This window comes from Monodelphis domestica, chromosome 4 (genome assembly GCF_027887165.1).
Source record: "Monodelphis domestica isolate mMonDom1 chromosome 4, mMonDom1.pri, whole genome shotgun sequence".
NCBI lineage: Eukaryota > Metazoa > Chordata > Mammalia > Didelphimorphia > Didelphidae > Monodelphis > Monodelphis domestica.
The window spans coordinates 330,135,867-330,163,712 of NC_077230.1; the positions used below are offsets into that span (position 1 = coordinate 330,135,867).

At 36.2% G+C, this 27,846-nt stretch overlaps 1 protein-coding gene across 4 annotated transcripts in view; it reads left to right on the forward strand.

The window, feature by feature from the left end:
• Positions 1-27,846, forward strand: part of DLG2 (discs large MAGUK scaffold protein 2) — a 2,177,398-nt gene that overhangs the window by 40,258 nt on the left and 2,109,294 nt on the right. For all 4 annotated transcript variants that reach the window (XM_056825173.1, XM_056825188.1, XM_056825175.1 and 1 more), the window contains exon 2: positions 21,489-21,563. In XM_056825173.1, coding sequence (XP_056681151.1) covers positions 21,489-21,563 — 75 coding nt within the window. The remainder of the gene's footprint in view (positions 1-21,488; positions 21,564-27,846) is intronic.

Consider the following 27,846-nt stretch of genomic DNA (forward strand, 5'->3'; position numbering starts at 1 on the left):
ATGCCCAAAGGGCAATAAAAGAATGTCTACCCTTTGATCCAGCCTTAGCACTGCTGGGTTTGTACCCCAAAGAGATAATAAGGAAAAAGACTTGTACAAGAATATTCATAGCTGCACTCTTTGTGGTGGCAAAAACTGGAAAATGAGGAGGTGCCCATTGTTTGGGGAATGACTGAATAAATTGTTGTATATAATGGTGATGGAATGCTATTGTGCTCTTAGGATTGAGGAATTGGAGGATTTCTATGTGAACTGGAAAGACCTCCATGAACTGCTGCAGAGTGAAATGAGTAGAACCAGAACATTGTACATAGAAAGTGAAACATCGTGGAACAATCAAATGCAATAGACTCTGATACTAATAGCAATGCAATGATCAAGAACAATCCTGAAGGACTTAGAGAAAGAATGCTATCCATACCCAGAAAAAGAACTGTGGGAGTAGAAACACAGAAGAAAAAAAAATGTATCATTGATCACATTATTGGGGGGGGGTTCATTTGAAAAGATCACTCTATTACAAATATGAATAATATGGAATAGATTTTGCACAATAATACATGTATAACCCAGTGGAATTGCTTGTCAGCTCCAGGAGGAGGGGAGGAAGAGAGGAGGGAGAGAACATGAATCATGTAACCATGTAAAATATTCTAAATAAATATATTATAAAAAGAAGGTAGGGTTTCAGAAGAAAGATGAATTATATTTTAGACATGTCAAATTTGATATGTCTCCCTATATGCTGGTTTCCTACTCTCAGGGAGTTTTCCATTTACTGAAGAGAAATTATATGTAAACAGAAAATTAAATGTCAGATCAGATATTCAGAGTACTTTTGCTGGGGACAAGATAGATGTGTTATCTAGTTGGAGAAGCCCCGAAAAGTTGTTGATATGAGAATTAAGTATAGGAGCAAGTCTTGGGGCTGGATATCATCTGCTTAGAGGTGATATGTGACTCCATGGAAGCTGGTAAGATGACAAAGACTGAGACTGAAAGGAGAGAAAAATTCTTTTCCTTCACCCTTTTTGGTTTTCCTTTCAGCATCGTATATACATTTGAACATGCAATACTACAATAAAGACAAGAACTACATTTTTCAGCTTCATATCCTTATGCATAGGTCATTTCATTATAAACAGACCTGGCTCAGTTATTACATTGTTCAAAAAACTATAGTAATTTTCACTTCCTTACTGAGTACTTTTCAAAGTCCTTTCCTTGATATTCAACATTTTGTACAATCTGTGAACGTATTACCTTTCTACCCTTACCTTCTCTTATTCCTTCTATGAATGCAGTATAAGGAAACTAATTAAGTGCCTATGATATTTGAAGAATTCTGCTGGGCACTGAAGATTTTAAAAATAAAAACAAGACTCTCTCCTGGTGGGACTTTATTCCATACTTTTTTCCATTCTCTTTTTTTGTAATTTTCTTTTAAATGTTTCCCCTTTTTTCTCTTTATTTTTATTATAAGTATTTCTTATTTTTATATTATCTTCACTTTGAGATATATACTTTCTACCTCCTCTACTCAATGAATTATCCTGTAAAATGAAAGTTAAATATTATAAGTTTAAAAAAAGCATCTTAGCCAAACCAAATGGCATATCAATTGTCTATTCCTAAAATTTTGGTGTGTTGTCTCCTTGTTGTCATTCTCTTTAAAGAAATTGTTTATTATTTCTATGATTTATGCTTTGATCCACTTATTCTTTAAGGTAAGGCTAATTGTATTTGATTAGTTTTTAGTTATTTTTAGACCCTTCTTTTTTTTGGCCCTTTGTTAAGTGTAATTTTATAGCATCATGGTCTAAAAAGGTTGCATTTACTATTCCTACTCTTCTGCATTTAGTGTGAAGCTTTTGTGTCCTATTATGTGATTAGTTTTTGAGAAGGTGCCATGTACTACCGAACAACATATTCCTTTCTATTACTATTCAATTTTCTCTGGAATTCTATCAAGTCTAACTTTTCTAAAAATCCAATCTCCTTCTTAATTTCTTACTTGTTTATTTTTGGTTCAATTTATCTAATTCTGAGAAGCTAAGGCTAATTTACTCTACAAATATATTGTCTATTTATTCTCATAACATAATTTCTCTTTTAGGAATTTGGATGTTATGAGTTTGTTGACTCCTAAGTTTCCATACAATTCTGGTCTTTATTTTTCTGAATGCTCAAAGAACTTCTATTTCATTAAAATCCATTTTCCCATATAAAATTATTCTGAGTTCTACTAGATCTGTTATTATTTTTATTATAAGCTTATATATTTTGCCTTATAGAATGATAACATTCCAAGAATTCTATATAGTATATACCTAGTAGTACAAGGTAAATCTGGTATGATCCTGACTGGCCTCTTGGGTACTTAAAATTATTTCTTTTTGGGTGATTCCTATAATTTTCCTATAAAGCTCTTAGAATTTTCATTTTGAGTTTTTTTCCAGGTGATGATGTGAATTCTTTATGTTTTAACTTAGTTCTTTGGTTCGAAAAAATTTACACAATTTTGCTTTTGTGATTCCTTGAAATACAATGTCCAGCCTCATTTTTCTAGTTATCATTTTCAGGTAATTTAATGATTCTCTCATGGGTTTCCAAGTCAGTTGTTTTCACTACATTTTCTACTTTTTTTCAGTTTCCTAACTTTGTTTTTAGATTCCTTGTTGTCTTATGATATTATTAATTTCTTTTTAGTCTATCCATTCTAATTTTTAAGAAGTTTGTTTGTTGTATAAATATGTATGTCTCTTGTTTAAAGCTGTTAACTCTCCTTTCAATTCTTTCTTCCATAACTCTCAGTTCTTCTTCTATTTTTTTCTCTAGCACTCTCAATTTATTTAACAAACCACTTGAAATTTTTAAAAATTCTTGTTTTATCTTTTCATTCTTGTGTCAGAACTGTGTTTTACTTTAAGGCTTCCTTATAGAAAGTTTTGAATAGTTCTTTTCTTTGGAGTTTGTGTTTTTAACATCTCCATCAACATAATTTTTTTATGCTGGGATTATTTTTGTTTGCTTCTTTCAGCATTTGAACTTTATGTTATGCTTAAGCTATGCCAGCTTCTTGAGGGGATACCTGGACTGAGTTTGTGTCCTCTTGAGTATTGTCTTATTCTAGGATCTCAGACATAGCTCATGTTGGGAACCTGAAACTTTTCTGTTCTCCTGAATTGATATGATCCAGTGTCAAGTCTGATCAGTGTCCAACTGGTTTGTGTCACTTTCCTATGGGAATGCCACTGGTTGAAATTTTAGTAAATTTCTGTGGAACTCAGTCATTATCAGTCAGTTGGAAAGTTCTGCAAATTTAGTGTTAAAGAAGTATTCACAAATTAATTCCTTGGTAATTCCTCTGCAGGCTTTAGACTTGGATGTGGGTTGGAATTGAGACGCCCCAATACTAAAGGAGTCAGAGATACAGAGCACCTGAATTTTTTTCTCTTCTTGCACAGCCTAGAACACTGAAAATGATAAATTTATAGCTGTGATTTAAAAAAAATCTAAATTAATATGGTCATCAGGGAAAATCCCAAATAATAAAAATGCCAAAGTCAGCTGGTAATTATGGTGATTTTAATTAATGGAGGGAGAAGGAATTAAGGAGAAGAAACAGAGAGGGGAAAAAATTAATTTAAACTGCTCAGGCTCAGGCTGGCCAGGCAGGAGTTAAAGGCCTTGGCCAAAGGGGCCTCCCCTGAGCCAAGAGAAAGGGAAGTCAGTCTTATCACTTACCACGAGACCATCTCAAAGAAGCTGTTTGTGGGAGCTCCTCCAGGCTCAAGTTCCAGGTTTGAACTAGCGCCCAGCTGTTCACAGGAAGTGATCAGCCAGATCCACCTCTCTGGGTAAAGAGGCCAAAGAGAGGAAGTGATATGCCCTATATAGACAGTTTTACATCATTTTCCTGAGTCTCATCTGTACCAATGGTAGCTTAGTTTGCCTTAGGATAGCCCAGAGGTCTGTCAGCTATTTCTGCACATGTCTGTTGAAGGCTATCCTCCTAGATACTTAATCCTTGAGTATGGGTGCACATTCCTGACCTTGTTAGACTAAGTAGGATGGAGCAATGTAAAGTACTACAAGGCATTCCTGATTCTGTTAGACTAAGTATCTCCATTGTTACAATAAGGAAACAGCTAAATCAAATCTTCTAAAGTACAGTCTGAGTAGGGTGGAGTAGTTTTGAAGTTCACAACACATGTCTTTTCCTTACCCTTGAATATCAACCTTTAATATAGGTTTCCTTCCTCAGTTTGCTCCAGATATGCAACCTGTAACTTGATGAGGGATAAAGTTGCTACTCTACTCTAGGTCATGGCCCTATATATGTCTAGAATGTCTTCTTGCTCTTGATGATAGCCCCAGCCATTATTTAGTTCCCATGTTCTGCATGTTGGAATGCTCCTATCTGTTTCTAGCTCGACCTCATCCCTAGTGACTGCAGACATCTCTGTCTGCCCTCTTTCACTGCCATGGGCTGTAAAAATGATGTGAGATTATTTTTTGTGTATCTGCCAATCAGGATTCAATTTGATGCATTTTCTAAATCTTTGTGGATGAATTGTGAGGGGGAGCGCAGCTATACTTCTTCCTACAACTCTGCTATCTTCTTTTGTGCATAAAAAACAAGTTTCAAGTGCTCTTTTTAAAAAAGTCACTACTGCTATCTCCCTTCCTAATTCCTCTCCTCTCACAAAACAAGGGGAAAATGAACAAGAAAACAAATAACTCTATAGAGTAAAAACTAGAGTTAAGAAAAATGACTGTAATCTCCATAAAAGCAGGAACCAGGTGTTAGGTAAATTTCCCCACTGTTTTTCTCAGTGCTGTGCACATAATAGGTGCTTAATCACTGTTTTTTCAGGTGTCAACCTGGTTATATTTTGGAAAGTTTTTTATATGTATTTTAAAGCTGGAAGGATAAGATTCCCTGTTATATCATATGAATATTCTGCTCTTTCTTTAAAACTTACATTTGTCCCATTCCATAGATCTACACAAATCTCAACATATACCTTTATGCAGAATAAATTATCAGGATACATTACAATGAAATTATTTTAAAGAAATGATTATATATTTTTTAAAGTCAAAAGAATTTTTTGAAGCAGGTATGTGCTATAGTGGATAGAAAGCTGGTCTTGGAATCAGGAACACTTGAACTCACATCTTTACTCCAACACTCAAGAGCTGTTAGTATGGACAAATTACTTACCTTTTGTGAAACTTAATTCTCCCATCTGTAAAACAGGGATAATAATAGCACCTATCGCATACAATTGTTGTGAGGACCAAATGAAATAATATTTATTGTTTGACTCGACAGGTTGGGGCATATAATTATGATGGAATACTACATTTTATAAATGGGAGTAGATTAATTTTTTTAAATGGAAAGGGGTGGTTATGTATCTAGGTGGTCCTAGATTCAAATTTGACTCAGACATTTCCTAGCTGTGTGTCCCTGGGCAAGCCATTTAACTTCAGCTGCCTAGCCCTTACTACTTTTCTGTTTTGGAACCTATAATTAATATTGATTCAAAGACAGAAGAAAAGTGTTTTTAAAATACATAGAAAGGTCTACATTAAATTATAAAGAGTAAAATGAGCAGAACCAAAAGAACATTGAACATACCAACAGAAATATTATTCAAAGAATGTCTTGTGTATGTCTATCTGCAGAGAAAGAACTGAAGAATAGAATATTTTGTCTGAATAGAATAGAATAAAAGAATAGAAATAGGCAAGACAGATATCTTTTTGTCAATCACTGCCTTCTCTAATGCAAGGAGATGGAGAGGAATTACCTAGGAATCTTAATGCAACAAACAAAAAATTAATTAAAATATCATTGCAAAGTTTGTTAAATGCTATTGATCAGCCTCATATCCTAACTGGGGAATACACAATATGAGGGCTCTGAAAAGTGGTGGCAGAAAAAATTTCAATAGGGGATGCTATCTTGGTAAAGAATGTCCTTTGGAGATGAGTTAGGAGTGTAGCCTACAGTGGAATGAACACAGCTTTGGCCTGGCCTTCCTCTTTAAATTGGAAGTAGTTAAACTGGGTAGAAGCAGTCCATTAGATGAGGCCACAAAGGCAAATAATACTTCCCATGGTGGAATACTATTACTATTAACACCTAACTTGTTATGGTACAAGGATGGCAAAGTAATTTCTGTACAACAATCCTATTGACCAGTAGTACAAACATTAGGGTTCCCATTTTACAGGAGTGGAAATTCAGACTGGGAAATCAAGTGATTTCTTCAGGATCACAAAGCTAATGAATGTAAGTGCCTAATTTGGAAACAAGTTTCCTAATTGAAATTCCAAGACTCTTTTCATTACATCCCATTGGCTTTTTCTGCAATTTCTGCAGATGTACTGGAGAATTTTTATGTCAACAAAATAAAAATACTAGTATGTGATGGCTATGGAGCAGGCAATGATGAGCCAGTGATGAATGAATCATTCCTCAAGTTGATTACCATCTCTACCTTGGCCAAAGTAGAGGAGGTCAAAACTCTGTTTATTCTCCTGATTATAGAAATAAATTACAGCTTTAAAAAAAAAAACCCAAAACAAACAAAAAACCCCACAAACAAACAAACAAAAAAACCTCTTATCTTCTGTCTTGGATTCAATATTGAGTATTTGTTCTAAGACAGAAGAGTGATAAGGGATAGACAATTGGGATTAAGTGACTTGCCTAGTATGCAGATAGGAAGTGTCTAAAGTCAAATTTGAACCCAGGTCCTCTAGTCTCCAAACCAGGTTGTCCGTTCAGCCATCTAGCTGCCTCTGTAAAATGCAGCTTATTTTATTTTTAATTTGGAAAATTTTAATTAATTTAAATATTTTTCCATGTTTATAAGATTCATGTTCTTTCCCTCTCCTACCTCCCCCCAGCTGACTCACAATTCCAATGGGTTTTACATGTCATTGATCAAGACCTATTTCCATATTATTGATATTTGCACTAGGGTGATCATTTAGAGTGTATATCCCCAATCCTATCACCATCTACTCATATGATCAAGCAGTTGTTTTTTCTTCAGTGTTTCTATTCCCACAGTTCATCACATGAATGTGGATAGTGTTCTTCCTCATAAGTTCCTCAGAATTGTCCTGAATCATTGCATTGCGGCTAGTAGAGAAGTTCATTACAATCAATTGTACCACAGTATATCAGTCTCTGTGTGTAATGTTCTCCTGGTTCTGCTCCTTTCACTTCGCATCAATTCCTGGAGGTCATTCCAGTTCACATGGAATTCCTCCAGTTCATTATTTCTTTGAACACAATACTATTCTATCACCAAAATATACCACAATTTGTTCAACCATTCCCCAATTGAAGGGCATCCCCTCATTTACCATTTTTTTTTGCTACCACAAAGAGCGTAGCTATGAATATTCTTGTATAGGTCTTTTTCCTTATTATCTCTTTGGGGTATAAACCCAGCAGTGCTATGGCTGGATCAAAGGGCAGACAGTCTTTTAGCACCCTTTTGGCATAGTTCCAAATTGCCCTCCAGAATGGTTGGATCAATTCACAACTCCACCAGCAGTGCATTAAATGTCCCAACTTTGCCACATCCCCTCCAACATCTATTACTTTCCTTTGCTGACATGTTAGCCAGTCAGCTAGGTGTGAATACCTCAGAGTTGTTTTGATTTGCATTTCTCTAATTATAAGAAATTTAAAACACTTTTTCATGTGCTTAGCAATAGTTTTGATTTCATTATCTGAAAATTGCCTATTCATGTTCCTTGCCATTTATCGATTGGGGAATGGCTTGAGTTTTTTGTACAATTGATTTAGCGCCTTATAAATTTGAGTAATTAGACTTTTGTCAGAGGTTTTTGTTATGAAGATTTTCCCCCAATTTGTTGCTTCCCTTCTAATTTTGGTTGCATTAATTTTGTGTGTACAAAACCTTTTTAATTGAATGTAATCAAAATTATTCATTTTACTTTTTTATTTTTTTCTAACTTTTGCTTGGTCTTAAAATCTTTCCTTTTCCAACAATCTGACAAATATATAATATTGTGTTCACATAATTTACTTATACTTTCCTTCTTTTTATTCAAGTCATTCACACACTGAGTTTATCTTGGTGTAGGGTGTGAGTTGTTGATTTAAACATAATCTCTCCCATACTGTTTTCCAATTTTCCCAGCAGTTTTTGTCAAATAGTGGATTTTTGTTCCCAAAACAGGGATCTTTGTGTTTATCATAGATTGTCTTGCTGAGGTCACTTAACCCAAGTCTATTCCACTGATTCTCTTTTCTGTCTCTTAGCCAGTAACATATTGTTTTGATGACCACTGCTTTATAGTACAGTTTAAGATCTGGTACTACTAGTTCACCTTACTTCACATTTTTTTCATTATTTCCTTTGATATTCTTGATCTTTTGTTCGTCCAAATTAACTTCGTTATTAGTTTTTCCAGTAAAAAAGTAAAAAGTTTCTTGGTAGTATGATAGGTATGGCACTAAATAAGCAAATTAGTTTGGGTAGGATTATCATTTTTATTGTTAGCTCATCCTACCTATGAGAAATAATGTTTTTCCAATTATTTAGATCTAATTTTAATTGTGTGGAAAATGTTTTATAGTTGTGTTCATATAATTCCTGTCTTTGTCTTGGCAGATAGATTCCTAAGTATTTTATATTATCTAGGGTGATTTTAAATGGAATTTCTCTTTCTAACTCTTGTTGTCTGAATGTGTTGCAAGTATATAGAAATGCTGATGATTTATGTGGAGTTATTTTATATCCTGCCACTTTGTTAAAGTTGTTGATTATTTCCACTAGCTTTTTAGTTGATTCTCTAGTATCCTTTAAGTAGACTATCATATCATCTGCAAAGAGTGATAGCTTTGTCTCCTCATTACCTATTTTAATACCTTCAATTTCTTTTTCTTCTCTAATTGCTACTGCTAGTGTTTCTAGTACAACATTAAATAATAGAGGTGATAATGGGCATCCTTGTTTCACTCCTGATCTTATTGCGAATGCTTCTAATTGATCCCCATTGCCACAATATTCTGTTATTATTGTTTAAGAAAGGTTTTTCTATTCCTATACTTACTAGTGTTTTCTATAGGAATGAGTATTGTATTTTGTTAAAGGCTTTTTCTGCATTTATTGAGATAATTGATGTGATTTGCTTGTTGATATGGTCAATTATGTGAATGGTTTTCCTAATAGTGAACCATCCTTGCTTTCCTGGTATAAATGCCACCTGACCATAATGAATAATCCTTGTGATCACTTGCTGGATTCTTTTTGCTAGTATTTAATCTATTTAAGATTTTTGCATCTATGTTCATTCAGGAGATTGGTCTATAGTTTTCTTTCTCTGTTTTTGATCTGCCTGGCTTTGGAATCAGTACCATATTTGTGTCATATAAGGAATTTTGTAGAACTCCTTCTTTGCTTATTATATCAAATAGTTTATATAGTATTGGGATTAGTTGTTCTTTGAATGTAAGGATAAAATTTACTTGTGAATCCATCTGGTCCTGGGGATTTTTTTCTTATGGAGGTCTTTGATGGTTTGTTCAATTTCTTTTTCTGATATGGGGCATAGTTATTCTATTTCTTCTCCTGTTAATCTAGGCAATATTTATATTTTGTAAATATTCATACATATTAACTAGATTGCCATATTTATTGCCATATAATTTGTCATAATAGTTTTTAATGATTGCCTTAATTTCTTCTTCATTAGAGGTGAGGTGTCCCTTTTCATCTTTGATACTATTAATTTTGTTTTCTTCTTTCCTTTTAGAAATTAGATTGACCAGTCCTTTTTTCTATTTTATTTGTTTTTTTTCCCAAACTACCAGTTTATAGTCTTATTTGTTATTCAATAGTTAATTTGTTAATATATGCTTTCAAGGATATAAATTTCCTCCTGAATAGTGTTTTGGCTATATCCCATAGATTGTGAATGTCTCATCATTGTCATTTTCTTCAGTGAAATTATTAATTGTTTCTATTATTTGTTCTTTAATTGATTTAGGAGAATTATAGGAGAATTAGGAGAATTATAATTATTTAATTTCCAATTAATTTCTGCTTTTCCTCTCCATGTACTCTTACTAATTATTATATTTATTGCATTATGGTCTGAAAAGGTGCCATTTATTATTTATGCTCCTTTGTATTTTTTTGCCATGTGTTTATGCCCTAGTACAGGGTCAATCTTTGTGAATGTACCATGTACTGCTGAAAAGAAGGTGTATATCTTTTTGTCCCTATTTATTTTTCTCCACATATCTACTAACTCTAATTTTTCTAAGATTTTATTCACTTCTCTTACCTCTTTTTTATTTTTTGATTTGATTTGTTTATTTCTGACATAGGAAGGTTTAGGGCTCCCACTAGTATATTTTTTCTATCTATTGCATCCTTCAGCTCCACTAGTTTCTCCTTTAGAAATTTGTAAGCTATATCATTTGGTGCATACATGTTGAATAGTGATATTTCCTCATTGTCTATACTGCCTTTTATCAGGATATAATTACCTGCCCTCTCTCTTTAACTAGATCTATTTTTACTTTGGCTTTGTCAGATATCATGACAACTCCAGCCTTGCTTTTCTTAGTTGATGCCCAATAGATTTTGCTCCTGCCTTTTACCTTTACCCTGTGTCAGTCTACTTGCCTCATTTGTGTTTCTTATTGACAATATATGGTAGGATTTTGATTTCTAATCCACTATACTATTTGCTTCCATTTTATGGGTGAGTTCATCCCATTCACATTCAGAGTTATGATTACCAGCTGTGTATTCCCCAAGATTTTGATTTCCTCTCCTAGTCCTGCTCTTTCTTCTTTCACTATTTCCTTCTACACTAGTGTTTTGTTTTTAATCAATCCCCTAACTCCCAGCCTTATCTTACTTCCCTTCCCCCCCCCGCCTTGTTACTCCTCTATTATATTTCATTAGGATTTTTTTAACCCCCCTCCCTTGTATTGCTTCCCTCCCCACCAGTCTGTTTCTTAACCTACTACTTCTCTACAGGACACGAATCAATTCTCTGCCCCAGTGGATCTGATTGTTCTTCCCTCTTTGAGTCAATTTCAGTGTGTGTAAGAGTTAAGTATTTCTTGTCTCCAACCTCTTTATCCTTCTAGTGTATTGGTTTTCTTCCCACTCCTGCCATGTGCTTCTTTATAAAATATAGATTTAAACAATTTTGTCTCTTTTCCTATTTCTCTTAGTGTTAACCTCTTTTTTAACTCTAGTTATATATATATATATGTATATATATATATGTGTATGTGTGTATGTATATAGATATATATATATATATGCATGCATATATATCTATATGTATCTTGACATTTCATCCTATACATTTTGTCACTATTTCCTCTAAGTATAATTCTTCTCTCTGCCCTAATGAAAATAACAAATTTAAAGAGTTGCCAATATCATCTTTTCTTATAGGAATAAAAATAATTGGGGCTTATTTCACCCCTTAAGAATTTTTTTAATTTTCCCCCTTTCTTAATTTCCTTTTGGTGATTCTATTGAATTCTGTTTTTGAGCACCAAATTTTCTGTTTAAGTTGGGTCTTTTCTTTATGAATGCTTGGAAGTATTCTATTTTATTAAATGACCATACTTTCCCATGCAAGAATTTAGTCAGTTTTGCTGGGTAGTTAATTCTTGGTTGTAGACCCATTTCCCTTGCTTTCCAGAATATCATATTCCATTCCTTCTGGTCTTTCAGTGTACATTCAGCCAGATCCTGTGCTATCCTAACTGTTGTTCCATAGTATCTGAATGACTTCTTCTTATCAACTTTTAACATTTTTTCCTTGGTCTGGTAGTTCTTGAATTTTTATACAACATTTCTGTACATTGTCAATTGGGAATTAAATATAGGAGGTGATCTATGGATTCTTTCAATATTCATTTTTCCCTCTTGTTCAAGAATGTGAATTGGATAATTTCCTATAGAATGATGTCCAGATTTTTTCTTTTTCTATGATCTTCCTGGAGTCCAAAATTCTTAAATCGTCTCTCCTGGATCTGTTTTCAGCATCTGATGTTTTGTCAAAGAGGAGTTTCATATTTTCCTCAATTTGTTTTTTTTTTTATTTTGTTTTAGAGATTCTTGCTGCCTTGTGAAGTCATTTGCTTCTAGTTATTGGATTCTAATTTTTAAAGACTGAATTTTGTCCCTAGATTTTTTGTTATCCTCCTTCTGGTCTGATTTTCTTTATAGGTCATCTTTCATCTTCTTTTCCTCATTTTAAAGCTGGTCAGTTCTGGTTTTCAAGACACACTTTTCTGTTTCCAGATGACTTGTTTTTCTTTTTAAGTTCTTTCCCCAATTGTCCTCAGCTTCTCTTAATTGTTTTTTTTAATTGTTCTTCCAAAGCCTCTGTCCAATTTGCTGGAGTTTTTATGTTTTTGTATGGTGTTCCTTGTCTTCCTCTATTCCATTTGCTCTTTGTTCATTGCTGGGATAGCTTTCAATTGTAATTTCTTTTTCTGTTGTTTTCTCATATTTTTTCCTTCTTTCCCCTCTGTAATTGGCTGTAATCTTGCTCCTCTGGTTATTTGCTGGATCTGTGGGTTTGAGCTATTCTGTCCTGAAGGGGCTTCTTCACTGCTCTGATGATTAATTAGGCTGATGATACTGATGATCCCTGAGGTCAGATCTTCCCTAACTGACAGCAGAAGTTGAAACTATAGGTGAAGTATAGGTGAGGGGAGCTGTGATTCCAGCCCTGTTAGCAAGGTATTCTACAGCCTTTGCCCTGAGACCAGAGCCAGCTGGATTCTTACAGATGCTCTCAGCCCAGTCTATGGGGGACAGGTGTTGGAGCTTGAGATTCCCTGACCTCTGAAGGTTTCTTTTCTGCCCCATTGATAATATTAAGCCTGGGAGGAGTTGATTTTCAGTGCTGGACATACCCTGAGGCCAATACCTCAAGAAAGGAAGGAGGCAGAATAAAATGTTTTGACTGGGTCTAAGCTGTTCGCTTTGAGATTCTCCTCCAGTTGCCTCCCTACCATCTGTGTTCAACACCCTGTGGTTGGCACAGTTGTGCGACTAAGGTACTCCCTCCAGACTAGTGCCCTTGCCAGCCCAGAGATTCTAGGCATTGCTAGAGACTCAGCCCTATGTATAGGTGGGGGAGGGGTCCTTGGACCTTCCTTCTTCTTTTCCTTTGAACCCCAGAATTCAAGCATTCAGGCTTTTTGGCATACCTTTTAAGTTGAGTACAGCAGGAGGGTTGCCCAGCTCTGTCATGTTGTTAGATTTGTTTTTCTGTCCCCTCAAACCAGTTTGTTTTTGATGGGTGGGGAAGGGTTTTAGAGGGCTGAACTTTTGCTGTGTCTAAGCCACCATCTTGACTCCACCTCCAAAATACAACTTTTAAAAGTCCTCATTGACTTTCTCATAAAAATGGCCACCAAATAAAGGTGTCACTGTATAACTGTTTAATTGTCTTACTCTCAGGGTATCAAATACTTCAGGATGACAGATGGGCTAGTGATTGGTCAGTTATTCCAGGGGTACCTGGAGCAAGTAGTTTGAAGGGCACATTTTGTATGAGGAGTAAAGCCCGGTGTTGAATGACATACAGGACTAGGAAACAAGAAAGCCAGAGCTAAAACCATGCCTCAAATATATACTAGCAGTGTGATCCTGGGCAAGTCAGTTGACCTCTCTCTGACTCAATTGTTTTTTATCTACAAAATGGAGAAAATAATAGTACTTACCTCTGTGGTTTATTTTAGGATCAAATGTTATAATATTTGTAATGAGCTTTGCAAACCTTAAAGTGTCATATGAAAGAGGATTATTGATGTTATAATAATAATTATTATTATATTGGCTAAGACCTGGGGCAAGTCACTTTAACTTTCTGATTCATTAGTGAGTCTATAAAGTAGAGATAGTAATAGTTCTTATTCAGGCTCAAAACTTAGGAGTCATCCTGGACTTATTCCAATCTGTCACCCAGGCTTATCAATTTCACTTTTTCAACATCTCTCAAATACAACCTCTTCCCTCCCCTGACATTGCCACTCTGATACAGCTCTCCTTACCTCATCCCTAGATGACTGCAATATATTACTAAAGCATCTTCTTGCCTCAAGTTTCTCTCTTGCTTCAATCCATCCTTCATTCATCTTATCACTAAAGTGATTTCCCAAATGGTCAGATCTGACTATTTTGTTCAACTTCTCAACAAATTACAGTAGCTGTCCATTTTCTCTAGTATCAAATACAAAGTACTTTGTTTGGCATTCAAAGCCCTTCCTAACCTTACCCCCTCCTTCTTTTTTGGTCCTTTTTCACCTTATTCCCTGCCAGATACGATTTGATATAGTGCCATCGACCTCTTGGCTGTTCCATGAACTAGACACTATATCTCTCATCTCTGGTCATTTTCTCTGGCTGACCTCTATGCCTATAATGCTTTCTCTTCTCGTCTCTACCTCCTTGCTTCTCTCACTTCCTTTAAGTCCTTAAAATTGAAAACATAATTAAACTTTCCTTAAATTTCTTAATTCTTTGCTGTTCAGACATTTTCAGTTGTATCTGACTTTTTGTGACACCATTTGAGGCTTTCTTGGGAAAGATGCTGGAGGGGTTTGCAACTTCCTTTTCCAATCCATTTTACAGATAAGGAAACTGAGGCAAACAGAGTAAATGATTTACCCAGGGTCACACTGCTAGTAAATGGCTAAGGCTGAGTTGAACTCAGGTCCTCCTGACTTGAGGTCTGATGCTCTATCCACTGAACCTCTTATCTGCCCCTCATGATTCTAGGGCCTTTCTTCTCTTGAGTAATACCTATTTATTCCTGCATAGAGCCTATTTGTACATATGTGTTGCTGTTGTTTCCCCTATTTTATTGTGAGCTTAAGGGCAGGGACCATTTATTGTTTCTTTCTGAATTTCTGGTAAGAGTAACCAATAAGCCTCAAAATCATTGTTGGTTAGGAGGGTATCTAACCCAGGCATGTGAAAACTTATTCTGGCAGAAGGGATGGACAAGAACAATTTGTTTGAATGTCCATGAAGGCATGAAAAATTGATGCCGTGGAGTGCTTAGAGTTTGGTTGACACATGGAAGAAGATAATGTCATCCACTGCATCTAGGACCATCACCAATTGCCTTGATGTTATCTTGCCACTGGATTTAAGTGGCTTTGTACAACTATACTTCCCTTAAATCCAATTAATGCCCAAATCAAAGGACACCACTAGTGATGCCACTTTGGTTTTCTTTTGAGTACGACAGATAATAACCAACTAATTAGCCCATTCCTAGGGTTTAACACCCTGTGTGGGCACAAAATAGACACATAATAAATGTTGATCAATTAACTCATATGGAGGATCAAGGGGAAGAAGGAGAGATCAGTGTGCTATCTGAGAGCTTTCTATTTTAAATAATTACCCTTACTGCCTAAATACTAAGCTCAATCCCACCCCCCCCTCCCTTTTCCCTTTACCTACTGAAGGAATATATATGTTCCCAGTATCGAGGGATAAAGCTCAGTGGGTCAATATACTCTTGTTATAACTCTGATCTAGCCCAACCCCCAGATTGTATATAGTAAAAAAACTGAAATTTAAAAGAGGAATTTTGTTGTTACCTGCTACTTTCTTTAACTGAGATAGTTATTATTTTTTCTGTATTTCTTTTATTATTTTATTGAATAGTTGTGTATTCCCCAGACCTTATTTAAAAAGCAAGTGATTAGTATACTTAAATTTCTCTTCTCAGAAAAAAAAAAGATTAAAAAGGAATGAAATAAATAAAAGAAAAAAAACAATTCTGTTTGCATTTACTTTGCTGGCCCAAATCTTATTTTTTCATCTTCTTCTGGGAAGTAGTGAGTGACCTTTGATAAAGCAAGGTGCCTTCCTTTCCTCTTGTCTCGTCTCATCTTGTCTCGTCTCCTCTCTTTTTCTCCCTTCACCTCTCCTATCTTCACCTCTCCTCCCTCCTTCCATCCTTCCTTCCTTCCTTCCTTCCTTCCTTCCTTCCTTCCTTCCTTCCTTCCTTGATTAGTTCTTTCTTTCTTTCTTTCTTTCTTTCTTTCTTTCTTTCTTTCTTTCTTTCTTTCTTTCTTTCTTGATTAATTCTTTCTTTCTTTCTTTCTTTCTTTCTTTCTTTCTTTCTTTCTTTCTTTCTTTCTTTCTTTCTTTCTTTCTTTCTTTCTTATCTTGGAAGGAAAAAAGACAAGATTTTTAGACAGAGATTGGCCGTTTCCCAGGTCTTTTTATATTTACAAGATTAAAGAATCCATTTGAGGTATAAGAGCCCAGCATATTTAACCCCTCTGCGCAGGCCCTAGAATGAAAATACTGTGAGAGATATCAATATTTGAATGTCAAAAAACATGTAACCAGGGAGTAGGAAAGTGCCTGAGAATAACAACCTTTCAAAACAAACCAGTCTTTCAAAAAATATCCAACGACTCATTATTCTTGGCTACCAGCTTTTGTAAAACCTATAGTCTTAGAATCTTAGGGAGGGAATGGGGTATTAGGTATTATCATAGGACCATAGCTTTGGAGCTAAAAGATAGCTTAGATGCCATCAAACCTAATCTCTTTATTTAAAATATTTTTCTAGTAAACAAAAATCAATTTTTTTCACTTTAAAGATGAAGATTTGCTTAGTTGTTTCATTAATGTCTGACTCTTCAGGGTTCCTTGGCAAAGATACTATGTGGTTTGCCATTTCCTTCTCCAGTTCATTTTAAAGATAAGGAAACTGAAGCAAACAGGCTTAAGTGACTTGCCCACAATAACCCAGGTTTCAGAAGCATCTGAGGCTGTATTTGAACTCACAAAGATGAATCTTCCTGATTTCAATTCAGGCACTCAATGCACAGAGCCTAAATAGCTACCTAAAGATAAAGATATAGAACATCCGAGGGCAGAGAGCAGAAATGACTTGTCCAAGGTTGCAGAGCTGATAAGTATAAGAGTCGGAATTAAAATCAATCTCTTGATGCTCAGGTCATTGACCTTTTCAGAGAGATAGGCAGATGTATTCACTTGGCATCTTCCTTCTTAAAACACTTTATGGCTGTCTCCCAGTTGCCATCCCCTTGCATTCTTCTTGTTAAGTAGGCTATCACAGATAGAATACAAATAAGAAAGCAATGCTACCACAGGAGGATGAAAGCGAAGATTACATGGGAGGTAATATGGCATCGTAGACAGAGAGCTGTCCTTGGGAGTTGAGAAGACCTGAGTATAAATTTTTCTCTGATATATCCAGGCTCTGTGACCCTGAGGCAAGTCACTTAACCTCCTTCACAGGGCCCCCGGGCACTATAAATAAGATATGACTGTAAATTGCAGAGAAGGTGCCTACACACATTAGCAAAGGGAGTGCATCCTTTGGGAGATCTTGTTAACACTGAAATTCTAAGTGTGCTTCCAACAGACACATATTTCATATACAGACAGTCTTATACAAATGCATGCATGTATAGGATGTCCCAGGTATGTATACACACATTTGCTTCACTTTCCTTTTTTTTCCTTTTGCCTCTTTGTAGGAATGCAAGCAGATTGGCACGCAGTCTCAGAATCATGTTGGTGGAGACATTGCAGGCAGAGTTCAGTTTAGGACAGATTGTATTCAGTGCTTCCTTCTTTTCTAGTCACAGTTTTATTCAGACACCATCAAGAGGACTGCTGTGGCCAGCTAGCTAGCTCCTGTCCCTTCTGAGGGAGGTGCTAGATGGTGGCAGGGGTCTGGAGGTAAATGTTTGTTGGATGAATGAATGAAGAAAGGAATGTGAACCTCAGGGCTTTTTTTGGAATCAGCTGGCAGAACCACATAAGGAAGACTTGCCCTTCAGCCTCCCTGAGTACTTGCCTCCAGCAGGCTCTCTGTGTGGGAGTGAGAGCATGGGGGTAGGGGTAAGGAGGGTTCCCAGCAGCCTAGGAATGGATCTGCATGCAGATGAGTTCCTTCCATTTATCTGGCTTAAGCTGTCACTTAGAGAATAACCCCTCGTCTTAGAGGGCATGCATTTCGTGAATCTTCTAGCTAAATAAATAACGATCCTGAACATGGTCCCATATAATTGGCTTATATTTTGGTTTAAGTATAAGCATAGTGCCTACAGATGGATTTTTTAAAAAACACTCACCATCACTGATCAAAACCACTGAGTTCCAGAATTGAAAAGAGACCTCAGAGGGTACCTAGTCCACTCCATTGAGGCATCCTCTAGATCAGTGATAGCTAACCTATTACAGGGGTGGGGGATGTTCCCAGGCATGAGTGGAGAGCTGGAAGATAGGATCCTGGTCTCATGACCTTCTCACTTTCTAGTAACAAACTCTGCCAAACTGTTCTGGGGCAATGGTGGGTGTGCCCACAGAGAGGGCTCTGAGTGCCCCATCTGGCACACCTGCCATAGGTTCACTACCACAATTCTAGACCTAATCAACTGCATAAATTTTTATAGTTATGTCAAAGGGCAGGAGGGATATATATGGCTTATTGATCGGCAAGGGAGAATGATTAGAAATCAATTTGTACATTCCTTGATGCCTTAGAAAAAAAATCCAATGGTATACCACATAATTACGTCTCAATTTCCCATAATAAGACCTGATATTTAAATAGATTTAAAGTTTACAAGGTGCTGTTCATACCTCATATCATGGGAACCATATAATTACAATGTGAGACAGATAGCACAGGTTTTATTTTCTCCATTTTTTATAGGAAAAAAACTGAGACCCACGGATATTATTATGAACTGTTCATGGTTATATAATAAAGGATTCATACCTTGAAGGGCTGTACCCTTTCCACTGGATTACTGAATTCTCAATTTAGAAAGTCACAAATTAACGCCATCTATGTTATATTCTTAAATATTTTGTTTAAAAAATTCCAATTACATTTTAATCTGATTCAGGTTTCACTCAGAGGTTTGTTTAGGGGGAGTAATTTTTTACTCCCAGGGCCTTGCATATAATGTAAAAGTTTACTATTATGTTGAATTGAAATAAATGAAAAAGCATAGAGCAAAATTAAGACAAGATCACTAATGAGGCATAAAAAAAAGATGAGGAACATTAAATCCCTCTTCAAGAGAGTCAGACTTTATTACCAATGGGGCTGAGAGGTGCAACTTGGGAGGATACTGCTACATAAACGAACAAAACTGGATGAGTTTACTTTAGTTAGAGAACTTGTTTTAATGCAGTTCAATTCAGGAAACTTGTATAGTATAGATTTTCTACATGGCCAGAGATTCTTCTCCTATCCAATATGGTAGACTAATGGATAACCTTAAAATTGGAATGAACTGGATTTCGCCCATTACAAACACCTGCTAGGTTTGAGACTAACTTCTCAATGCTTTTGGCATTTCATTAAGACTGAAGATGGTGGAGCATTTACTTATTGGCATTGGTCTTTCCTTTACTGGGAATTTTCTGTGCCACTGAAGTCACAAGTGAGGAGATATCCACATATTTACAGATACTGCTGGGGAAGCAAAGATAAAATCAGACATCAGGACTTATCATTAAAGAACAAACAAATAAACCTGAAAGATCTATATGAGGTGATACAAAGTGTAGTGAGCAGAACCAGAACATTATAGGCAGTAACAGCAATAATGTACAATGATGAACTGTGAATAACTTAACTATTATCAACAACACAAGGATCTAAGTAGGACAACTCCAAGAGTCTCATGATGAAAAAACTTTCCACTACCATAGAAGGAACTGAATGCAGATTGACATGTGCAATTCTTCACTTTATCTTCTTCCCGAGTTTTTTCTTATATAAGCAATATGTGCCTTCTTTTATATGACAATCAAGTGGACGGGATGGGGTGGGATACAGTCATAAATATGTATTGCATGATAGCACATGTATAGTCCATATCATATTACCTGCCATCTGCAGGGGGTGGAGAAGAAGAAGGAAGGAGAGAACATGGATTGCAAATTTTCAGAATATTATTAAAATTGTATCAATGAGTAATAAAAAATTAAATTAAAATGAAAACAAAAAAAATAAATCAGATGACAGCATACTTGTCCTGAAGTTTCTTATAGTATGGCAAATGATAGAGAGTGCTGTTAGACTTAAGTGTTTAGGATCAGAGCTCTAGAGCTAGGACACCATTGAGACCAATTTCATTTTAGAACAGGAAAAGATTTATTCAAGGTTATATAGGCAGCTAGGTGACACAGTGGTTAAGTGATGGTACTGAAATTGGGAAGACCTAAGTTTAACTCTTACCTCAGACTAGCTCTGTGACTCTGAGAAAGTTATTTAACCTCTGTCTGTCACAGTTTTCTCAACTGTAAAATGGGGATGATAATAATAGTACCTACCTTTCATTGAGGATCAAATGGGATAAGACTTATAAAATGTGTTGCAAGCTTTAAAGTACTATACTAATGTTAGTTGATATTGTTATTATTATTTTTAGAAAGTGTTAGAATGGAATTTTAACTTTAACTCTTTTATTTGAAACCCAGAAGTGATTCCAGTTATCTTACGTTGCTTTCCATAAAGTCAAATTTAGTTCTTAATATTAAGGAAAGGAGATTCAATCTGGCATCAAAGGGCTTATCTCTTGCCTTCCAATCTTAACTCTTTTTACATTTAGCTATGTGACCTTGGGCAGTCAGTCAGAAAGCATTTATAAAGTGCCTCGTTTGTACCTCCTTCATGAATTTTCCTCTAGTGTAAGCAATTTGTGTCTTCTGTCACAATGTGATGAACCTGGAAATTATACTAGTGATGGGGACTAAAAAAAGAAAGGACCAATGAACAGCTGTTTTAGGGGACTGAGTTCTATGTGTCACTTCCTCTTTCTTTCCACTGAGTTAAACTAATGGCTTTTGGCCATTCCTTTATTCACAAAATGTGAACTGTATTATAATACGTGTACATTGTATATCATAATACCTGCCATCTTGGATTGGAAGAGGGACAAGAGGGAGGGAAGGTGCATGAATTATAAAATGTCAGAAAATGATTATTGAGAATTGTTTGACATGTATTCTGGGGGAAAAGCTTAAAATATAAATTGCTGACTATGTATTAGATACTGTGTTAAATTCTATGAATACAAAGAAAGGATTTAAAAAACAACAGCACATAATATTTATTCCCAAGATGCACCCACACAGTGTAAGGTGCATTGCTTTGTCTCTCTGGTACTAAATTCCTTTTCTAATAAAATATAGAGCTTTGATTAGGACCCAGGTCTCTGGTAACTCTGAGATTCTATGGTTCTATGATTTGGTCTGTTTTTGCTCTCAGTTGGCCTCTTCCTGAAATAGAGGAATACAGGGGCCACAGAACCCTTTGTAAATCCAGTAATAAACATACTAACCATAAATGTCAGCTTAGATCTATGTTGCATGCATTGTATGGATGCTTAGAAATTCTGTTTTCATGTTTTTTAGCACAACCAAGGAAAATGCCCAGCCCAGAACTGCTCAGTGGAACCCCCTGCCTGGATGCCTGTTCACCACTGTACTGTAAGTCTGAGATTTTTGATTCCTAGTTTGGTGAAGCAGAAGGCTGAGAGTTCTCATAGCATTGGTGACTTCTTGAAATTCGGCTAGAGAAGTGAAGCTTTGAAGAGGAAATATGTGGAGAGGCTACTGTAATATACATTTTTACAATAAAGAATCTTGCAATTTTTTCAGACAGAGGAACAGGAACAGGACTTAGTTGCTCTAAATGGACTATTGATGAGTTGCATCTGGATGGTCATTAAAATGGATGGTGGTTGTTGGTTTTTTCTCCTGACTTGCCTGCATATCAGCAATATTTAATATCAGAGACAGCAGAGGGGGAACTTCACTGTCATTTCTTCCTTTGACAGGCTAATAGTGATGAGTACACTGATTTGCAATTTTCAAGTCTTCCTGGTTTAATAATAGTCTTACCAACTCTGCATTTGTATGTAGTCTTTCATCAGAGGATCTGGAAGTGCCTTAGAAACAAATAGGTACCATGTTATTATCCCTGTTTTACAGATGGGGAGCCTAAAGACAAAGGGAGTCAGAGGCCTGCCCAGGGTGGAACAGTATGTCAGAGGCAGAGCTAGGAATAGATACCAGATGTCCTACCTCCCTGTACTCCCCAACTTGTTCTTCTACAGAAAGCCTCAGAGCAGGTGGAGAAAGAGTCTGAGTGGCCCATTTATTTCTGGGTGCTGTGAATGTCAAAGTCAGATGGGTGGATTGAATGGAAGTGATTTATTCCTTTGGGCAATGGGCTTAGGTTGTTGGTAGACTACTTGTGTGCTATGAATTGGTTTATTTGGGATTTGGAGTATTTCATGCTTATGAGATCCTGGCATTTCAACCCCTGTGCAAGAGGAAAGCGACTTGGCATTCCATGAATGGCTTTTACTGTATCCTACTTTGGGGTTTTAAGGCAGTGTCCCAGATGTAGTCTTACTTTGCTTAAGTCATGTAAAACAGTACCAATGGCAAAGGGTCAAGGGCACCAGATTTGAATTCTTCTTTTGAATTAATGACTAATTAATTCTGCTGTTTTCCTTTCCATTTTCACCCACACGACCCCTTCAACCCCCAATGTCCTTTGCTGTATAGTTAGCTCAATGGCAGCAGAATTCACGGAATTCTTCTTAGGTTTTGTTCATTTAAATTGGTGTTGGCATACCTCCTTTTGAATTTAGTTTGAGTATGAACTTGGATTCCTCTTTTCTTTCCCATCCAAATTATTACCAACTGAGAAGGTTGTTATTGATTATTGATTTTTTGTTATTGGTTATTGATTAATTGTGTTATAAGGGAGCAGTTAAGTGTTCAAGGTGGGAGTGGAGTGGGTGAGAGGAGAGTAGATTGGTCCAGCTTTGAGAATTTGAGAACTTGAAGTGATTGTGGCCTTTGGACATACATAATATTGGACATTTGAGAAACCAAGACCTTTCTGTGATTGTTGGCCTCCAACTGGTATCACACAGGGGGCATTAAATAAGCCCAAGAACTATCAATGCTCAAGATAATTTTATTGAGAATGTCAAGGTCTCTCACTCATTAGAGATGTTCAAGAGAATGCTAGATGATCACATGCTGCAGAGAGTGTGATGGAAAAGGAATTGTTTTATTGATATGCTTGAACTCAATGAGTATTAAGGTCTTAATGGCTTTGGCAAATCTGAAATTCTGTGATCCTCTGAATTCTTTCACTTTGTGATTCTTTATAATGTTGTATGTATGGTCAACAATGCAATGAGCATCTCCAGGGGATTTAAAGGGAAAGAACAATCAAAATGAGGAGAAAGATTTCCTAGATGATATAGTTCCAAAGAGACTTTTTGAAGACATGGGAAAATAAATTTTGGGGGTGCAAGAAGAGGCATTCTGGATTAAAGGATAGCATATTGGAAGGCATATGAAAAAGAGAATGAACCAGGAAGGAAGCAGTGTGGCTCAATGGAAAAAGCAATGAAATGGGACTTGTGATTTTGTCCTTGCTGTACAATCAAAAAGCTGTATTACCTCTCTGGTGAAAACCAGTTTTCTTCTCTGTAAAAATAAATAAATAAATAAATAAACAAACAAACAAATAAATAAATAAATAAATAAATAAATAAATAAATAAAAGACTGGACAAGATGAGCTTTAAGGTCCCTTTTTAGTGTAACATTCTTTCATACTTTCTGGGTAAATAGTATGGAAGGGGCATCTATTTATTTATCCAATGATTCTTTCATCCACCATCTATCCATACATCTAAAGCCATTTGTTGTTCAGTACCTACTCTTGGGTTTCACTCATATTTCTGCTTTCTGAAGTAAAACAGAGTAAACATATCTTCCTTCCATGAGACATCCCTGCAAATGCTTATGGTATTTTAATTTTAGGAATTTCAACAACAGCAGCAATAATGATAACAACAACTGTTAACAGTGAGCATTTATCCAGGATGTTAAGGTTTTCAAAGTTCTCTACATATATATATATATATATATATAGATATATATATATATATATATATATATATTATCATCTGATCTGCACAACTCTCCTATGAAGCAGGTACTAGAGGTAGCTGAGGCAGAGAGATGACCAGTGACTTGACCAGTTACACAGCTATTAAGTCTCTAAGATAGGATTCAAACTTAGGTCTTCCTTTCTCCAATTGTATACTAGGAAACCAATGAACACACCGAGGTGGTATCCCTAGAATAATCACTTGGCTTCTCTGTCATGTTAAATCATGGGACATCTAAGTTGTATAATGGTTAGAGTGCTGGACTTAGAAAGACTTGTATGATCCTAGGCAAATCACTTGATTTCTATTTCCCTCAGTTTCCCCATTTGTAAAATAAGGATAATAATGGGGTTTGCCTCTCATAGTTGTTGTGAGAATCAAATGAGGTCATATTTATAAATGCCTAGCATGGTGCCTGGTACATAATAAGTACTATGTGTGCTGATGATGGTGATGATGATGATGATGATGATGATTCTTTCTTATTAAAACCCTCCATGTGGAGTCAAGTTGAACACTTTTTGGCATGTTGCAGAGGGGAGATTTTTATTCATATTGAAGTTGAACTTGACCAGCCTTTGAGATCTCTTCTAATTCTGAGGTTCAATAATTTTGTTTTCTACAGCAGGCACACTACTTAAGAAACTCTTCCAGGAATATCTCCTCTAGGGAGACTTCCGGGAAAAAGACACTGTCCTATTTTTTCCATATGAGGCACAGTAACAGTAGTGGGGTAGTCGTATCTCTGGGTATGTATGACATTCAGTTTTTCTTCTAGTTCATTCACATCATTTTTAACATTTTCCACTGTGTGTCTCATATAATAAAAAGTTTCATCTTTTAAAAATGTGAAAATCAATCAAAATGAAAGTTTCTAAAAGGAAATTGAGCAAGGGATTCTTTTGCAACTCTTATTGGTTCATGGTTCTTTCAAATAGATTCCTATTACCAGAGTAGAGACCATAATATTGGCATATTGTCACCTGCTACCTTGTGTTCTTGACCATTACCCTGATGATAATTTCACTGCTATTGTTATTTTTAGACACATTTAGTCTGTGCCCCACAGTATAACACAGTGCATACAGAACCCACAACCACACATAGCCCTTCTTATCCTTTGAAGGCATAAACTCTAATGGGGACTAGATAGAAACCAATAATGTATCTTCCAGTGTCTTTGTTTCCCCACTGAACATCAGGCCCATTGAGGTAACTGTCCTACTGCTCTTATCCCCTAGACCATTGTTTCCATATTTACTTTTCTATTCACTAGATTCTAATTCTCATTATCAAGGATAACATTCTTATATCACCAACATTACCAATGTAAAACTAAGGATGCAAAACCTCTTTAAATGATCATATTTAGGAGAAATGCTGAAAATGATATAGCCTGAGGTCCTAAATTGGCATGCAGCTACAATTATAGTCCATCTGGCATCACAGTCTACATGGGTAGGCTGTGTTTTGTGAATTCTGTGGTATAATGGAAAGAGTCCTCTTTCTGCTCTTTGACTGTGGTCAATTACTTAGCCCCTCTGAATCTTATATCTTTTATCTGTAAATAGGGATAATCATACTTGTAATACCTGAGAGGAGATGAGAGATGAGGAAGCAGATGAGAGGGGAGGAAATGAAACACATTAGATGGTGTAATAGATAGAGAACTAGACTTTGAATTAGGAAAACTCAAGTTCATATTCTACCTCACACATTTTTAGCTGGATTACATTTGGCAAATCATTTAACTTCTCTTAATCCTAGTTTCCCTATCTTTAAATTGGGGAAAACAATAGCACTTATCCGCAGAGGAACTACAAAGAAGAACTCTGTAGAACAAGAGTCAGACATTATCAGGGAATTGTATGATAAGAAAAAAAATGGCTTAGTTATTTGACAAGAGCTGGTAAAAGACAGGAAACAATAAGAATGCTCCAGTAGTCCCTTCCCAGTTTCAGAAGAAAGTAAGGCAGGTGTCTAGCACAATGCCTGAATTCCTTGATAAAAATTTAAGAGTATATGGACAAGAGAAGAAGGCATGTATGAGTTGCAATCTTTATTGCTTGAGGTAATGTCCAACTTTTTTGTCTTTGAAAAGAAATAATTTTTAAAAATTATTTAAAAATATTTTTCCAGGGTTATATGATTCATTTTTTCCCCCTCCTCTCTTCCCTCCCTCTTCCTGGAGCTGACAAGCAATTCCACAGAGTAATACATATGTATTTTCATATTATTTATTATTGTAATAGAGTAATCTTTTAAAACCCAAACCCCAAATCATCTACCCATAGATGAGTGTGCAAAAAGGTACTTGTGTGTGAAGGAGATTTAAGTGGAAAAGTCGATGCACAGAGACAGTCCCACTCTCTTGGCATTGGAAGCCTGGGTCCAATGGTACAAAGAATCGTTACACCTGGAGACTTCCTCAGCTGCATTGGATGGCCGTGTTGTCCTTTGTGCTCCAACATGCCCTGAGCACTCCACAGTGCTTTGCTGTGTCGCCCTCTCAGCCATTGAACCTTCTAATTGGTTTCTTCCACCTGTTCAGCCGAAGCAGTCTTCACATGCTGGGTGAGCAAAGCCCTGGTTCACCAGGGGTCCACGACGACCAGATGGCTACCCTCACAAGGTTTAGCTGGCCTGTGGAAGCCGTTGCCTGGAGTGTGGCCGCTTCCACATGTTAGCAGCTACTGGGAGCCACAAGTGAGAGCTGGGTGTCAGGTGGGGGTCAGAGGCTGGAGAGCTGCCCTAAGAGGGCACAACAAGCCCTCCATACCAGAGATACTTCTCCTCCCTGAGCACCCCATACACCCCTCTATAAACAAGTGATAAATCATATGTTTTTCTTCTGATTTTCTAATCCTACAGTTCTTTCTCTTGATGTGGGTGACCTTCTTTCTCCTAAGTCCATCGGGATTGTCCTAGATCATTGTTTTGTTACTGATATTGAAGTCCATTACATTTGATCCTTTCACAGTGTTTCACTTTCTGTTTACAATGTTCTTCTGGTTTTGATCACTCCTCAGTTCATGGAGGTCTTTCTAGTTCATATAGAAATCAAGCAGTTCATCATTCCTTACAGCACAATAGTATTCCATCACCTACAATTTGTTCAGCCATTCCCCAATTTTTTGCTAGCACAAAGAGCATGGCTATGAATATTTTTGTACAATCCTTTTTTATTATCTCCTTGGGATACAAACCTAGTAGTGGTATTGCTGGATCAAAGAGCATGTATTCTTTTAAAGCCCTTAGGGCATAATTCCAAATTGCCTTCCAGAATGGATGGATCAAGGGAATCTTCAAGTTTTTGAAGTGACAGATCCATTTGAGTGTGGGTGGTATATATAAAGTTACATATATGTATAATGCTATATAGGTATATTAATCACATTTATAGAGATGCAATATGCTGATAGGAAAAGAGGGGAAAAAACCACTGCTAGTCAAAAACTTTGTTCTAAAATCTGTCTTTAACATTTGTCATTTGTATTCCTCCACAAAAGTCATTTCACTCACCCCTTCCCATTCCTTGGTTGTCTCATATATAAAATGTGGAAATCATATTTAAATTATCTACTTCATGGTGTTTTGATGAGAAGAGTACAGAGTGAACCTTAAAACATTACAGGAATATGAATTCTTATTTTCTGAGAAGTGTTCTGCTGAGTAAGGAATTCTTTGAAAATGAGTGCTTTTTCTACTGTCCTATTTGGCCTTGCTCAGAGCACTTGACTTAACTTGCCTAGGGTCACACAACCACAGTTTGTTTGAGATGAAACTTGA